This window comes from Oryzias latipes, chromosome 14 (assembly GCF_053564925.1).
Source record: "Oryzias latipes strain Hd-rR chromosome 14, Olatipes_Hd-rR_3.1".
In the NCBI taxonomy this organism is placed as follows: domain Eukaryota; kingdom Metazoa; phylum Chordata; class Actinopteri; order Beloniformes; family Adrianichthyidae; genus Oryzias; species Oryzias latipes.
Window position 1 is genome coordinate 31,461,239 of NC_136250.1, and position 17,944 is coordinate 31,479,182.

Genomic DNA, 17,944 nt, shown 5'->3' on the forward strand with positions numbered 1-17,944 from the left:
TGTCTCAATGTCTGTTAGAACGTCTGAATGTCTTTCAGAACATCTGTCAGAACGTCTGTAAGAACATCTGTCTCAATGTCTGTCAGAACATCTGTCAGAATTTCTGTCAGAACGTCTGAATGTCTTTCAACACGTCTGTCAGAACATCTGTCTCAATGTCTGTCAGAACGTCTGTCTCAATGTCTGTCAGAACGTCTGTCTCAATGTCTGTCAGAACATCTGTCTCAATGTCTGTCAGAACGTCTGTCTCAATGTCTGTCAGAACATCTGTCTCAATGTCTGTCAGAATTTCTGTCAGAACGTCTGAATGTCTTTCAACACGTCTGTCAGAACATCTGTCTCAATGTCTGTCAGAACGTCTGTCTCAATGTCTGTCAGAACGTCTGTCTCAATGTCTGTCAGAACATCTGTCTCAATGTCTGTCAGAACGTCTGTCTCAATGTCTGTCAGAACATCTGTCTCAATGTCTGTCAGAACATCTGTCTCAATGTCTGTCAGAACATCTGTCTCAATGTCTGTCAGAACATCTGTCTCAATGTCTGTCAGAACGTCTGTCTCAATGTCTGTCAGAACATCTGTCTCAATGTCTGTCAGAACATCTGTCTCACTGTCTGTCAGAACGTCTGTCTCAATGTCTGTCAGAACATCTGTCTCACTGTCTGTCAGAACGTCTGTCTCAATGTCTGTCAGAACATCTGTCAGAATTTCTGTCAGAACGTCTGAATGTCTTTCAACACGTCTGTCAGAACATCTGTCTCAATGTCTGTCAGAACATCTGTCTCAATGTCTGTCAGAACGTCTGTCTCAATGTCTGTCAGAACGTCTGTCTCAATGTCTGTCAGAACATCTGTCTCAATGTCTGTCAGAACATCTGTCTCACTGTCTGTCAGAACATCTGTCTCAATGTCTGTCAGAACGTCTGTCTCAATGTCTGTCAGAACATCTGTCTCAATGTCTTTCAGAACATCTGTCAGAACGTCTGTAAGAACATCTGTCTCAATGTCTGTCAGAACATCTGTCTCAATGTCTGTCAGAACATCTGTCTCAATGTCTGTCAGAACATCTTTCTCAATGTCTGTCAGAACGTCTGTCTCAATGTCTGTCAGAACATCTGTCTCAATGTCTGTCAGAACATCTGTTTCACTGTCTGTCAGAACGTCTGTCTCAATATCTGTCAGAACATCTGTCTCACTGTCTGTCAGAACGTCTGTCTCAATGTCTGTCAGAACATCTGTCAGAATTTCTGTCAGAACGTCTGAATGTCTTTCAACACGTCTGTCAGAACATCTGTCTCAATGTCTGTCAGAACATCTGTCTCAATGTCTGTCAGAACGTCTGTCTCAATGTCTGTCAGAACGTCTGTCTCAATGTCTGTCAGAACATCTGTCTCAATGTCTGTCAGAACGTCTGTCTCAATGTCTGTCAGAACATCTGTCTCAATGTCTGTCAGAACATCTGTCTCACTGTCTGTCAGAACGTCTGAATGTCTTTCAGAACATCTGTCAGAATTTCTGTCAGAACGTCTGAATGTCTTTCAACACGTCTGTCAGAACATCTGTCTCAATGTCTGTCAGAACATCTGTCTCAATGTCTGTCAGAACGTCTGAATGTCTTTCAGAACATCTGTCAGAACGTCTGTAAGAACATCTGTCTCAATGTCTGTCAGAACATCTGTCTCAATGTCTGTCAGAACGTCTGAATGTCTTTCAGAACATCTGTCAGAACGTCTGTCAGAACATCTGTCTCAATGTCTGTCAGAACGTCTGTCTCAATGTCTGTCAGAACGTCTGTCTCAATGTCTGTCAGAACATCTGTCTCAATGTCTGTCAGAACGTCTGTCTCAATGTCTGTCAGAACATCTGTCTCAATGTCTGTCAGAACATCTGTCTCAATGTCTGTCAGAACGTCTGTCTCAATGTCTGTCAGAACATCTGTCTCAATGTCTGTCAGAACATCTGTCTCAATGTCTGTCAGAACATCTGTCTCAATGTCTGTCAGAACATCTGTCTCAATGTCTGTCAGAACATCTGTCTCAATGTCTGTCAGAACGTCTGTCTCAATGTCTGTCAGAACATCTGTCTCAATGTCTGTCAGAACATCTGTCTCACTGTCTGTCAGAACGTCTGTCTCAATGTCTGTCAGAACATCTGTCTCACTGTCTGTCAGAACGTCTGTCTCAATGTCTGTCAGAACGTCTGTCTCAATGTCTGTCAGAACGTCTGAATGTCTTTCAACACGTCTGTCAGAACATCTGTCTCAATGTCTGTCAGAACATCTGTCTCAATGTCTGTCAGAACGTCTGTCTCAATGTCTGTCAGAACGTCTGTCTCAATGTCTGTCAGAACATCTGTCTCAATGTCTGTCAGAACGTCTGAATGTCTTTCAACACGTCTGTCAGAACATCTGTCTCAATGTCTGTCAGAACATCTGTCTCAATGTCTGTCAGAACGTCTGTCTCAATGTCTGTCAGAACGTCTGTCTCAATGTCTGTCAGAACATCTGTCTCAATGTCTGTCAGAACATCTGTCTCACTGTCTGTCAGAACGTCTGTCTCACTGTCTGTCAGAACGTCTGTCTCAATGTCTGTCAGAACATCTGTCAGAATTTCTGTCAGAACGTCTGAATGTCTTTCAACACGTCTGTCAGAACGTCTGTCTCAATGTCTGTCAGAACGTCTGTCTCAATGTCTGTCAGAACATCTGTCTCAATGTCTGTCAGAACGTCTGTCTCAATGTCTGTCAGAACATCTGTCTCAATGTCTGTCAGAACATCTGTCTCACTGTCTGTCAGAACGTCTGAATGTCTTTCAGAACATCTGTCAGAATTTCTGTCAGAACGTCTGAATGTCTTTCAACACGTCTGTCAGAACATCTGTCTCAATGTCTGTCAGAACATCTGTCTCAATGTCTGTCAGAACGTCTGAATGTCTTTCAGAACATCTGTCAGAACGTCTGTAAGAACATCTGTCTCAATGTCTGTCAGAACATCTGTCAGAATTTCTGTCAGAACGTCTGAATGTCTTTCAACACGTCTGTCAGAACATCTGTCTCAATGTCTGTCAGAACGTCTGTCTCAATGTCTGTCAGAACGTCTGTCTCAATGTCTGTCAGAACGTCTGTCTCAATGTCTGTCAGAACGTCTGTCTCAATGTCTGTCAGAACATCTGTCTCAATGTCTGTCAGAACATCTGTCTCAATGTCTGTCAGAATTTCTGTCAGAACGTCTGAATGTCTTTCAACACGTCTGTCAGAACGTCTGTCTCAATGTCTGTCAGAACAATTTGAGTTGTAAAAACAATTATTGAGTTTTATAGACGGAAGAAATTAGGTTGAATAAATTTAACTCAAACACTTGTTACATATAGAAGTAATTCATTTAAATTGGCAAAATTGGATAAGTTATATATATATATTTATATGCGTCACAAGGAAAATGGAAATAAGATCAGAAACTCTTTCTTTTGCTGATGATGCAGCCGTGTTACTTTATTGATGGATGTATAATCTTCATAGCCGTCATTAAAACCTCTGACTCCGTCTCACTGAAGCATAGCGCTCTCTTTTTTTCTCCACGTGTTTCCATGGTGAATCCGGAAATCTGTGATCCATTGAGAATGTCTTTATGTACCTGCTGTGCACGTGCATTAACCCAGGGTTACCAAGTCGAGCGTAATTACGCCAACTCATATCCGGTCTTTTGGAACCGACATACCCAGAGTAAGCAAGTTCAGGTGGATTTCAGCCAGAGTTCAGGCTTAAAGTCAGGGGAGTTTAAACGTGCTTCCTGGAATACCCCCCTGAGGAACAAGTGGCTCAGTGACGATTACAGAGCATTTAAACAGACAAACACACAAACAAAAAGAAAAACCGACAAACCAACAAAGAAACACACAAAAAACAAACAAACCAATAAACAAACAGATAAACAAACAAACAGACAAATGACCCACAGATCTGAACATTCTCCGCCTGCAGCTCTTAAACTTCTCCATCATGGAGCTGTGTGTGTGTGGGGGGGGGGGCTCATTCATTCTTACAGTATGTGCCCCCCCGCAGACGCCCACACAGCGTACCTGCTGAAACATCCGCCCACTCCACCACAGCTGCCGCTGACCTGCAGGCGCAGCTTCCCGCTCTCAAACAAAGAGCCTTCGCTTAAAAATAGCATCCGCCCGTCAGCGTCCATCAGCGTCCTGCCTCTGTCTGCGAGAGTTCAAACCCTCGCTTCAGAGCTCGGCGTGAAGCGGCCGCCCCCGTCCCAGAAATCACTTGACATGTTGCATAAATCCCTGAGCTGCAGCTTTGCAGAGAACACCATAACGGGGGAAACGGGCCTAGGGGGGCGGCGGCGTGGGCTCCTGAGGATCATCACCCCGTCACCTCCTGCAGTTCAGGTGTGGACACGGAGGGTCAAAGGTCATGTCAGAGTCTGGAGTGCTTCACTGTTAGAGTGAAGACAGTTGAATGAATATTCCAGCCTACATCCGCAGGAGGGGCGGAGCTACGATGGACTCTGAAGCTGTAGACTTTAGGTTCAGCACCTTAAAAAGGCGAGCAGCGCGGCGAACGGCGGCTACTTCATGAAGCTGTTTACCAGTACCCGTCACGCCCCGATGGCGGCTCCGTCACCAGCAATGTGGGGTTCAGTGGCTAGCCCGAGGGCACTGTGGCACATAGGTGGGACCTGAACCTGCGACCTTCTGATCGCAGGTTGACCGCTCTACCTCTGTGCCACGGCCCCCTTCAGCATAACTTGAGCCTGAGCTCCTACAGAACGTTCTTCAGAGCATCAGCACCGAAACGCTCGAGGAAAACGCTGACGCAGCCAGGAGCGGAACGTTGTCATGACAACGTAGAGACGGAATGAAGCTGGAGAACCGGAGAACCGGGTTCTGATTTGCTCTAACAAGTTCAGAACATCTCTTTTAAAATGATGATGAAGAAGCTGTGTGGTTGCCTTGGCAACAGGGGAGGAGTCAGCAGCCGCCCCGGGCTGTGGGCCGTTAGCGTCACAGCAGGAATGTGAAGCATCATTAAGCAGCGGCGGCGAAGGTCAAGCTGCCCCCTGCACCTGAACGCACCGCAGAGACGGCCGCCACAACAACCTGCCGCCGCTCTGCCCCCCACCCAGTAACCATCAACAGCTGACTTTACATTCATTTGAGCTCAACTGTTGATGGTTAACTTGAGAAAAAAAAAAGGCAGACAAAAACTTTATTTAGTTAAACGGGAATAAAAGAAACTCAAAGTGTTTCTTTTATTCCATAAATGGTTTTAGAGTTTAGAGATTTAAGGTTTTATTCCACAAACGCTGTAAAATAATCAAATTTCATTATTTACCCCCCCCCCCCCCATCACCTGGTTACCAGCATCCCCTCCCCCATCTGACCCCTTTATCTCTGGTTTCAGTCTCTGCTGAATCCTAAATCTACCCCCCCCCCCCCCCCCCCAATTAGTATGGCGCCTCCATGAGGCCCCGAGAGGAACAACCACAGCCTCCAAACCGCATCCAGAACGTTACGGACAGATGAGTCATCACAGAAAAGAGTGATCTCCCTCTTTAGCAGAACCAAGACCCAAAAGGAGGTTCTGCTCATGACGATGACTGAATCTAAAAATCAGCTTCAATATTCCAACAAAACCATGAAAAGGTCAAAGGTCAGGCGGACCTGAAGGCCTCAGAGGAAGTTCCTCAGGATCACTTCCTTCTTTCTTTAGTTTCTCCCGGACTTTTCTTGCTAACTCAGCGACTTTTTCACCCCCCCTCCTGGATTTTAAACCCGGTTCTGTCTTTCTCACTGAGCGGCGTCAAGAATATGCTAATGAGGCGATGACATCATTGGTCTGTCTGGGTCAGCCAATAACTGTGCTTCTGACTGCCGGGTCAGAAACCGTTCTTTAGTTTCAGGATTTAACCTAAACTAGATCTAAATCTAGCAGCCAAACCCGGGAGGGAAAGGGGGCGGAGCCTCTCACAGCACTAAAGCCACCCATTCAGAGCACAGAGGGCCTCCTGAGGGGGTGTGGCCTCTTTCCCGACGTAAGGACTGCAACTTCAGGAGTAAAACTACTGTCAACTTTAAAAAAGGTTGAACACCCCCCCCCCCCAGTAACTGACAAACAGGGGTGTCATTGTAAGCCCCCCCCCCCCCCACACACACACACACACTTACACAGTGGGACAACAGGGACGTCTCTGTCTGTGCTGCAGCGTCCAGAGGACAAATGCTGGCCTCTGTCCACCCGGACTGGAGAACCGCTCTCCTAAACACGCGTGTGTCTGAGAACACGCGGACTGAGAGATGAAGAAGAGGAAGAGGAGGAGCTACGTGTAAGTTAGCGGGATCGATCCGTGACCTTTCTGCCCCCGCCGGCCTCATCAAACAAAGTCCTCGTTAGGAAACCCTCCAAAGGTGGAGAGCGTTCGATGCTGACGCCGCTTTTATCAAAAACAGGGCAAATGTCCAGGCTCCTCCCACCAGAGCGGCCCTGACCTCCTCTGCTGAGCGTTCAGACGTCTGACCTCCACCACCACAGCCTCTGTCACGGCCCAGCGGCGTCCTCTCCGCCCGCCGCTCGTCACGATTGTTCCACACGGAGACTCACAAAGCGTTGACTTCCCTCTGAGCGGTTCTGATGTCTGTGAGGCCGCAGAGGCTCACGGGTTCTGCAGAACATCCGGCACTGGTCCGCTTCAGGCTCACTTCTGCTGGTTTACCGCCAGAACTTCCTGTTTCAGGACGGATGGTGAAACTGTGGAAACCAGTCAGAACCAAACCTCTGGAACCACAGACGCCTGCAGGAGGACAAACCTTCAGAACCACCAGGTTCTGCTGAAGGTTCTGTCTTCTCCAGAGAGAAGTCATGGTGTTTACGGCGTTTACGCTTCTTACCAACCCCTTCAGGTCGAGACCCCGTTACTCTGCTGCGATGGCGGCGGCTGTGGGGGAGGAGCCAGCTGTCCTCCTGCAGTAACGCTGTGTTCAGGGACAGAATCCTCGTCAGCTGTAATCCTGACACCTTCCATCAATCTTGGACCAAGTTCTGCAGAACATCTGCTGGTTTGTTCCATTGAAACAAACCCAAGTAAGAACCAGATGGAGATGACCCTGAGGTCCACACAGACGGAACCGCTGCAGACGGAACCGCTGCTAACCCAGCAAGTCCTGCCACGCAGCCAGAACCCGGACACGTCCAGGAGGTCCAGAGAAGTTCTGGTGGGCTGAACATCAGCCCAGAGCGTCCTCAGGAGCTTCAAAGTGACGTTTTCAGGACTGTGGGAGGAAACACGTATGACGTAGGATCAGGGAACGCCATGCAATCACAGGCCACTCCCCCTTTCTCCTTACTGTGCTCCAGCCACTCCCAGGTCAGTTACCATGGCAACAGCGTCCAGAGGAGGAAGAACTGTCCCGCTGTTCCAGAGCGGCTTGTGATCCAGCAAAACGCCAAACATCAGCGGCGTGGGGGGGGCTCACAGAGAACAGACCTCTGACCCTCTTTTGGGGGGGAGATGATGACTCAGCAATAAAGAGAAAACATAAATGAGATCTGAAGTGACCTTCAGGTTCTGAATGTTTCACAACGGTCTTCACAGAGAAAGTCCAGGAGGATTTCAGACCATAAGAGCCAAGCACGCCACCTTTTTAAAGCTCCGCCCCAAAACCTTTTCTGAGGCTGAATTCAGACTAAACCAGAATCTGAGGTTCTGGTTTCAGATGTTACCGTGTTCTGTTGTACATATCATACGAGGACGATGTCACGTTTCCTTTGAAGAGAGCTCTGTTCATCAAAAACACCCAAACCAGGGCATCCAATCAGAGCCGCTGATGATGGTGAGGGGCGGGGCCAAATACAAAGACATCCAATCAGAGCAGCTGATGATGGTGAGGGGCGGGGCCAAATACAAAGACATCCAATCAGAGCAGCTGATTATGGTGAGGGGCGGGGCCAAATACAAAGACATCCAATCAGAGCAGCTGAGGATGGTGAGGGGCGGGGCCAAATACAAAGACATCCAATCAGAGCCGCTGATGATGGTGAGGGGCGGGGCCAAATACAAAGACATCCAATCAGAGCAGCTGATTATGGTGAGGGGCGGGGCCAAATACAAAGACATCCAATCAGAGCCGCTGATGATGGTGAGGGGCGGGGCCAAATACAAAGACATCCAATCAGAGCAGCTGATTATGGTGAGGGGCGGGGCCAAATACAAAGACATCCAATCAGAGCAGAGTTCTGTTTGATGAAGCTACTCGCCTTTATTCGTCATTTCCGGCAAAGCAAAATAGAAGTAAAATTCCTGGTTTTTTGGTTGAAATCGTGGTTTTTCCTGATCTTTGGGGGTTTTCCCGCTTATTTGTTCCAACAGCAGCCGTGTCTTCCAGCTTCGTTCTAACCCAAGTCCTAAAAAAACGCTCCGGTGGCGGTTTCCCAGGTCCAGCAGAACGTCACGGTCCAGAAAGTTTGAGGGGAGGCTTTAGACTCCTCCCACAGCGGCCCGCTGAACGGCATGGTGTGTTCAGGGTCACCGAGGTCGTGGGGCTGTTTGCGGTCCAGTCAGCTGTTGGATGGGGGGAGGGGGGACAGAACAGCCGTCTGAAACATGGGCTTCATGTGGAGGTTTGGTCCAGAGGAGCAGAACCAGTTCCGGGGGGGGGGGGGGGGGGGGGGGGGATTCCGCCTCTGTTCAAACCTCCTTGAGTGTAAAAAGGGGGTTGGGCCTCAATCCCCCCACCCCCCACCCCCCCACGCAATCATCAGTGTCTGCAAGTCGGATTCAACAATGGAGACTTGACCGTCCGGATCAGAACCGTCATGAAAGTTCTGCAGAACCAGCATTATGGTTTTTCCAGTCGCCGTTGCGGCGTCAGCCCGCCGTAGCCGCTGACGCCGCCACGGCGGGCTGAGGTGAAACCCTCACTCGCCCACCTACCCCGCCTGCAGCGCCACACATGGCGGCCGAAGAAAAGGCGCCGTCGGTGAGTGACCCCCGTGACCCAGAAAGGGATCAAACGGATGATGAATGAATGAATGAATGAATGAATGAATGAATGAACATCCATCCATCCAGGACCGGGTCGCGGGGGGGGGCAGCAGTCTAAGCAGAGATGTCCAGACTTCCCTCGCCCCAGCCACTTCCTCCAGCTCCTCTGGGGGGACCCCGAGGCGTTCCCAGGCCAGCCGACAGACGTAGTCTCTCCAGCGTGTCCTGGGTCTTCCCCGGGTCCTCCCCCCAGTGGGACAGGCCCGGAACACCCCCCATGGAGGCGTACAGGAGGCATCCGGACTAGATGCCCGAGCCTCCTCACCTGGCTCCTTTCAATGTGGAGGAGAAGCGGTTCTACTCCGAGCTCTCTGGGTGACCAAGCTCCTCCCCTGTCTCTAAGGGAGCGTCCAGCCACTGGTGAATATAGACCACAATGCATTGTGTTTGAACGATGTGTCATTTGAAAAAATGTTGGTAAATGTCTTTTTTTTCCTCATCAGACCACAGTCTTTACCAAACATTTGCTTCAGTAAATGAGTGACGTTCACTAAAACGTGGCGAGCGTGACGTTCAAACCCGTGACCTGGGTTGTCCTGAATGACGCTATGGTAGAGCGGCAACCACACAACCTTTGAGTCAAGCAGAGATCGATAAATACTTGTCAAAGTTTGGTTTCTGCTGAGTTCAGGATCCGGGTCTGTGTTCTACTGTTTGGCTTCTACTGTTCAGACCAGAACCTCCAGATCCAAAGGCCCAAACCCCCCCCAGACCACGGGCACGGCAGGTCGGATCTGGCTCCGCCCCCAATCAATGCTGCTGAGATGACATGAACTCTGCAAACACTGACACACACACGCAAACACACACACGCAAACACACACACTGAAACAGGCTAATAAGAAAAAACTCCACAAACTGAAGGAACCGGATCAGTCCAGAACCTGACCCCCCCCCCCCCCCCCCCCCCCCACGACGTCCCATCAAGGTCAGCAGGTCACACCTCCAGATGTGCCGTCCCGCCCCATACCCAGAGGTGTGTGTGAGTGCTGGTGGGGGGGGATTCAGCCTCCACCCCACGTGAGGAAGGAAGAGCCACAAAGAGAGAGACACCCCCCCCCCCCCCCCCCGGCCTCTCTCCTCCCAGCCCCGCCCTCCTTTGGGGTATGCTGGCTCTCATCATACTGATCACTGGACGAGATCGAACCGGACCGGACCGGCCTGCCACTGCGGGCCCGGAACAAAGGCTCGCGGCGGATCATCATGCAGAGCAGCGAACCGCAGAGGAGCGGCGGACCGGGAGCGGACCGGCAGCGGCCCGCGGGACTCACCAGTCGGTGTCGGAAGTCTCGTCGATGACGTCCTGGTAGGCGGTCAGCAGGACCAGCCGGTTCTGGGAGAGATTCACGGCCATGTTCGAGTCCCTGCGAGCATCCAGACCGCTGCTGATGAGGGAGACGCGGAGTGAGAGTACGGAGAGGAGGAGGAGGAGGAAGAGGAGGAGGAGGAGGAGGCTGGGACAGGCGGAGACAAAGAGGAGGCTGAGCTCTCCGACGGGTCCTAGCACCGGGCCGCTCCATCAGTCTGATAACAGGATGGACAGACCGGATGTGACGTCAGCCGCCGGTCTGCAGTCAGCTTCCAGTGAACTTTTTTTTTTTTTTTTTTTTTTTTTTTTTTTTAAAACACAGTTGAGGTTAACAGTTTGAGACAATTGTATACAATTATGCAAAGTGCAAAAACATCGAAAAAAGGTACTGGACATGTACAAACAGCCAATGCAGAATAAAGACAATATAATTTTTTTTTTTTTTTTTTACCAATAATACAGAAAAATAAAATAAAATAAATACAAGACATTAAAATAAAATAAAAATAAATAAAAAAAGGGGGGGGGGGTTACATAGACATTGCAATTAATCTTAACTTAGGGGGCTATCAAGAAGCTGTAATTTACATATGATACTTTGAAGTTCCATAGCAAGTTTGTTTTCCATGAAGTTTACAGATGAAAAAAAAGAGCAGAGTTCTTTATGAAATGTAGAAAAAAATGGTTTGATTTTAAGGAAACGGCATTTATGTATATAGAATTTACCCAAAATAATTACAACATTCAGAATAAGTTCTGTGTTCTTGTTTTCTAAAATAAACCCAAAAATGATATCCTTAATAGAAAAGTCTGCTAAAAGTGGAATCTTGGGGAAAAGCCAATAATGTAAGCTATTACAAAAGACATCAGAATAAAAACATTCAAAGAAAAGATGCTCAGTTGTTTCAATCTCCACATGACAAAAAGAACAACAATTTTCAGGAATTCCAAACCGTTTTCTTAATAATTCCTTGGAAGGGTAAATACCTGAAAAGGTCTTAAAGTGAACTTCCTTGGCTTTAGGAGGAATGGGGAGTTTTAAATATTTAGTTCGTATTTGTTTCTTTTTTGAATTATTAAAATATTGGGTTATATAATTTGGATTTGAGACGTAGGGAAAGGACGTTACATTAAAATATTCTCTGATTTGAAGGTTTGGGAGTTTGGCAGTCGCTATGTTGTGTCCATTAATCAGAAGCTTGGGGACAGTAGGATGTCTGTAGATGTCATTATGAAACAAATCAGAAACTGAGCTCACAACATTTTGAGGAATGGCCTCAATAATTTTTTCAAAATCTTTTCTATTCGTTAGTGAACCATATTTAGCTGTGAAATCATCAAAAGACATGAGAGTGGCATTGTCATTAAGAAGATGCATTAAAGACCAAATTCCATTTTCAAACCATGTTGGAACAAAGATAGACTTGTTTCTGATAGTGATGTATCTGCAGTTCCATATGGGAGTGTTGTGTGGACTGTAATTGTGTTTATAAATGAGCTTCCAATACATGAGAACTTGCTGATGAAAAGACGAGAGTTGAATGGGAAGTTTCTTATTGTCAAAATCACAACTGAGTAAAAATGTGATCCCTCCTAGGCGGGAAAATATTTTATTAGGAACAATGAACCAAATACTATTTTGATTCCTAATAAATGATTTTAACCAGTTTATTTTTAAGGTGCCATTAAGGCTGTTAAAGTCTATGGCTTGAAGACCTCCATCTTCATATTTTTTAGTCAGCGTACCTTGTTTAACATAGTGTGTTTTCCTTTTCCATATGAAGTTAAAATTGACTTGATTAATAGATTTGATGGCTTGTTTAGGGACACCTATAGAATAGGTGGGATATATGAATCTGGATATGCTTTCAATTTTGGTGGAGAATTCTACCAAAAATAGAAAGATCTCTCTGTGCCCAGTTATTCAGCAGAGTCGAACATTTCTCTAGTTTGTCCCAAACATTCAGTTTTTCCAAGTCTGTTTTGTTTTTAGTTCTATGCATTCCGAGGTATTTAACTGTGGATTTAATAGGAATATTATAAACATTCAATAATGTACATGGTTTAATGGGTAAGATCTCACATTTGTTTAGGTTCAATTTGAGGCCTGAAGCTTTTGAAAAGATGTCAATAGTTTTAAGAATCTTGGGGATGTCATGAAGATTATTAAGGAAAATTGTTGTATCATCGGCTAGTTGGCTTATTGAAAATTCAGCATTTGCAACTGTCAGCTTACCAAAGTCAGTATGTTTGATGAGCAAAGACAGCATTTCTGCTGCTGCAATAAAAAGAAGGGGTGAAATGGGACGACCTTGTTTTCTACCTTTGTTGATGTTAAATCTGTGAGACGTTCCCTGAGGTAAACAAACACAACTACTGGTTTCATAATAAAAAGTTTTAACTGTATTAATAAATTTGTTACCAAAACCAAAGAATTGCAGAGTTTGAAACATGAAATTATGCTCAATCATATCAAAGGCCTTGTAAAAATCTAAAAATAAAATAAAACCGTCTGTATCTATGAGATGTTCATAGTCAATCATATCCAGAACAAGGCCTAAGTTATTATGAATTGAGCGACCTTTAATAAAACCGGATTGCGTTTCAGAGATTATTTGGGTTATGTCTGACTTGAATCTGTTTGAAAATATATGTGTTAGAAGCTTATAGTCAGTATTCAAAAGAGTTATAAGCCTTAAATTATCTAGAAATGTTGGGTCTTTACCCGGCTTGGGAATAAGGGTGATTACACCCTGTTTCATTGTATGTGTTAGAGACCCATTTTGAATAATTTCTTTAAACATTTCAAAAATTAAATCTTTGATATGCTGCCAAAAGAATTTATAAAAGTTACTGGTCAGTCCATCACATCCTGGAGCTTTATCATTGGAGAGACAGCTTAAAGCCTTCTCTAATTCCTGCAAAGTTATTTCTGAATCACAAGAATTTCTAAAATTGTCATCAATCTTAGGAATGAAATCTTTAATTGTCTGGAAAAAAGTATTATTGTGGGATTCGGAATAAGATGACGAGTACAAATTACTATAAAATGAACTTATTTCTTTAGAGATCATTTGAGGATCAGAGCATAATTGATTATTAATATGAAGTTTCTTTATAGTATTCTTCTCTTGCCTCTTCTTTTCTAGATTACAGAAATAAGAAGTACTCTTTTCACCAAGCTCCACCCATTTTGCTCGGGATCTGATGAAGGCTCCTTTGGCTTTTTTAATATAAATATCGTCAAGAGAACACTGTAAAATACTTCTGCGTTGTTTATAATCCTCGTTGAAAACAGGCTTGGAACAAATCTGATTTAACTCAGTCAAAATTTCAGTTTCTTTTTGCTTATAATGTTTTGCAATTAATTTGCTATGTTTAATGGCAGTTTGACGTACTTTGAATTTAAAGAATTCCCCCTTATCAGTGTAAGATTTTAGGGTTGAATCACTATTTATTGTTTCTAATAATTCAATAACAGCATTACAGAAAGTTTCATTAGTGAGAAGTGAAGAATTAAATTTCCAGTAGCCTCTTCCAAAGGATTTTTGGATTTGAGAGCTGACATTAAGTTCAATCAAACAGTGATCAGTCAGGGGAGCTGCTGAGATGTTAACGTCTATTTTGTTTTGTAGAAGGTTATTTGAGAGGAGCCAGAAGTCAATACGAGATTTTGAAGATCCATTAGGCTTGAACCAAGAGAATGTTTGTCTGAGAGGATTTTTGATCCTCCAGGGGTCAGAAACATTAAGATCAAGACAAAAGTCCCGTAAAGTTGGATTAATATGATGGCTATTGAACTTTGAGGGTACTCTATCCAGCCATTCATCTAGAACCATGTTATAATCACCACCATTGCTACAGTATTTGTACAGTACTTATGATTGAGAAGTTTGACATGTTTTGCAATTTCTGTTAATAATAACTTGTTGTGACTAGGAATATTATAGCCATACACATTGCAAAGGATCAGAAAACCATCATCAGTTTTAAGAACACAGATGAGCCAGTGGCCGTCATCATCAGAGATATGGGTAATCACTTTGAACGAACAGTTTTTAAAGAGCAAAGCAACTCCAGAAGATTTGTTTGTACCGTGACAGAATAGGATTTTGTCTCCCCATTGATTAGACCAAAACTGTTGGTCTGCTTTAACAGAATGAGTTTCCTGCAGTAGAATGCAGCTGGCTTTCACATTTTTACAGAATAGGAAAATAGATTTTCTTTTTACATTGTCTCGTAAACCCCTAACATTTAAAGAAACAAAGTTAAAATTAGACATGAAACACAAAAAAACAATAACACAAAAATGAACAAAAAGTTACTTACTTAGCTAGTTACTGAAGGTGAAAGTGAGCGGTTGGAATTCAGATCCCAAACAACATTGTAACACAGAACTAGACCTCAAACTTTTAGAAAAAATACTTTAGAACTTATAACTTTCAAGTTAACAACAACAGAGTTTCACTTTCCTCTGTGAACTTAAGGTGTGGAAAAAACGGAGCAAATGAGGTTTATGCTTTAAGAACAAAGCATTTATGGTAGTTAACTCCAAACTAGTAAAGAAGAATAAAAAAAACACAGCTAGTCTGGAGACAAACGGACTCCATTAGCGTACCCGATGTGGCCCCGATAGCAGACGTTCTGTCCCGCAGCTCTCCTTTCTCCATTTTGGGCCAGACAGCAGCTCTTGCTTCTCGGTCCGCTTTGCAGAAATCCTGCTTGAAGAAGATTCCCAACTCTTGACAAACCTTTGCATCCTTAGAAACCTTCCAGAAGATGTCGCGGTAGTGCCTCATGGAGAACTGGATGATGATTTGCCGGTGCCTCCCGGTTTCTTTCCTCCCCAGCCGATGTACTGTATCCACAACCATTTCCAACACCGATGTGTGCTGTGGCGCCATCTTTGCCAGGATCTCCAGGACTTCTTTGCGGGTGTTTTCCTCGGTTTTTTCTTTCAAACCTTGTAACTTCAGGTTCCAGCGCCGTTTATATCGCTCCATCTCCACCACCCTCTCTCTTAAGTCATCATTGTCTTTCCTCAGCACAGAAACTTCTTTTCCCAGATTGTGCACTTTGGATTTACAGTCCTTTATATCAGCAGCGTTTACCTCAGTGATCTTCGTCAGATTAGCCAGAATCACAGAGTTTTCCCGAAGTCTACCGTCAAAGTCGTCAAATCTCGCCGTCAGTTTTTCGATGGCGGCAGTTAATGCTGACAACTCGGCATCACTTTTGTTAGAGACGACTACCTTGTTAGGTGGAACGGAGGGTTTGGTGGGTGTAACCGGGGTTTTCCTTTTAGTAAACAGCGAGGAAACTTCCATGGCGTATTCGTGGTCATGTGTTGTCATCTCTGGGTTTTTGGATGCGGGAGTCGGCTTCTCCGATACAGGCTTTTCCCGTGGCATTCTAGGAGCTCTTAATATTGCTGTTGTTGTTTTTCTCACTTCGTTCTTGTCTCTTTACAGTGGTAAGATTTGAGAGTAATACAAAAAAAAGCAAAACTAGTTCAGCAGTTTGAAAATGAGGTCAAAAGGGATATTTTGGGACCGGACCGTAGCAGCTCACAAAAAGTTGACCGCACGGACCGCCATCTTAGCTCCCTTCGCTTCCAGTGAACTTCAGGCAGATCCGGTGTTTACTGCAGACCTTCAGCAGCCTCATGGCTCCAGAAGGGATTTGAGAAAAACAGGCGGATTCTGTCCGTTCTGATTAACTTTATTCATCTTCAGGGCTTTGAAGTCTCGCTCCGATCGTCTTCCAGGTCGTCTTTAAGTGATGATGATGACGTTTTCAGACAAAAAACACAATTCTGACGTTTTCTAAGACCTAGTTTCTGCAGAGCAGCAGCAGTTACTCAGAAATTGCTGTTGGTGATGAGTAAGCCTCTGCTTATTTCCCATGATCCCTTCGCTTTCACTCTCTCCCACTAGCTTACAGCCCCCCACACCCCCAACCCAACATTAGCAGTGCAACAAAAATGCCAGCATCATCTTCATCGAGGAGACCAACCAAAACCGGTTCAGATGGAGGATCTGAGGACATCCGGTCTGCAGCGGGATGAGACCCGCAGAACGTGGACTCAAACCTGTTCCTCAGCAAACACGAAGAAGCAGAACCAGAGGCTCCTCCTCCAGTGTATTAATAGAACAGCTCTGCACCCCCCCCATTATGCCTCAGAGGTATGTGGGCTCACCTTCAGCACGCAGCGGCTGACGGTTGTCGTAGAAACCGGTGGACGGCCGTCTGGAGACCTGCAGGAGGACTTCCTGCTCCCTCTGAGGCCTCCGACAGAACAGGGACGCCGTCCAGGAGGTTTCTGTTCCCTCCGGGTGAAAAGGTTCTGCTTTTTCTTCCACTTCCTATTCAAACTTTCAGCTGAAATCGGATTATCAACCATTTTTCAGACTTTTTCTGTTGTACATTTAAATTCTTTTTTAGTCTTTATGAACAGTTTGAACATTTTCTGCAGAAAACCAGATTCTGACTTTTCTACCGCTGTCCTTTCATCCAACGTCTGCAGTCAGGATGATCCCACACCTTCCCAGGTGGTCCAGAATTTATCCTTTTTCCTGCTCATCAGAACCCACCAGGTCTGCTCTGGGTCACAAACACAACCTGATTGGTGGTCAGAGATAAAGATCTCATCCAGAACCATCCATGTCTTATGGTCAAAGTAAAGAGGAGAAAAAACCACAACCCGCAACGTCAGAACCAGGTCTAGGTGGATTTGGTCTACGTTCTGTGTGGACCAGGTCTAGGTGGATTTGGTCTACGTTCTGTGTGGATCAGGTCTACGTTCTGTGTGGATCAGGTCTACGTTCTGTGTGGATCAGGTCTAAGTGGATCAGGTCTACGTTCTGTGTGGATCAGGTCTACGTTCTGTGTGGATCAGGTCTACGTTCTGTGTGGATCAGGTCTACGTTCTGTGTGGATCAGGTCTAGGTGGATTTGGTCTACGTTCTGTGTGGATCAGGTCTACGTTCTGTGTGGATCAGGTCTAAGTGGATCAGGTCTACGTTCTGTGTGGATCAGGTCTATGTCCTGTGTGGATCAGGTCTACGTTCTGTGTGGATCAGGTCTACGTTCTGTGTGGATCAGGTCTGTGTGGATCAGGTCTATGTTCTGTGTGGATCAGGTCTACGTTCTGTGTGGATCAGGTCTACGTTTTGTGTGGATCAGGTCTACGTTTTGTGTGGATCAGGTCTACGTTTTGTGTGGATCAGGTCTAAGTGGATCAGGTCTACGTTCTGTGTGGATCAGGTCTACGTTCTGTGTGGATCAGGTCTACGTTTTGTGTGGATCAGGTCTACGTTCTGTGTGGATCAGGTCTACGTTCTGTGTGGATCAGGTCTGTGTGGATCAGGTCTTCGTTCTGTGTGGATAAGGTCTACGTTCTGTGTGGATCAGGTCTGTGTGGATCAGGTCTTCGTTCTGTGTGGATAAGGTCTACGTTCTGTGTGGATCATGTCTGTGTGGATCAGGTCTACGTTTTGTGTGGATCAGGTCTACGTTCTGTGTGGATCAGGTCTGTGTGGATCAGGTCTACGTTCTGTGTGGATAAGGTCTAAGTGGATCAGGTCTACA

General features: G+C 45.6%; 1 protein-coding gene across 18 annotated transcripts in view; it reads right to left on the reverse strand.

Moving 5' to 3' along the window:
- The window catches only part of dbn1 (drebrin 1), a 51,203-nt gene extending 40,662 nt beyond the window's left edge, over positions 1–10,541 (reverse strand). For 7 of the 18 annotated variants that reach the window (XM_078930917.1, XM_078930916.1, XM_078930910.1 and 4 more), the window contains exon 1: positions 10,317–10,538. In XM_078930917.1, the coding sequence (XP_078787043.1) occupies positions 10,317–10,399 (83 nt within the window). In that variant the 5' untranslated portion in view covers positions 10,400–10,538. Of the gene's footprint in view, positions 1–10,316 lie in introns of all 18 variants that reach the window. The other 11 variants (XM_078930914.1, XM_078930912.1, XM_078930909.1 and 8 more) reach the window with 4 other exon arrangements.
- Positions 10,542–17,944: the final 7,403 nt, after the last annotated feature.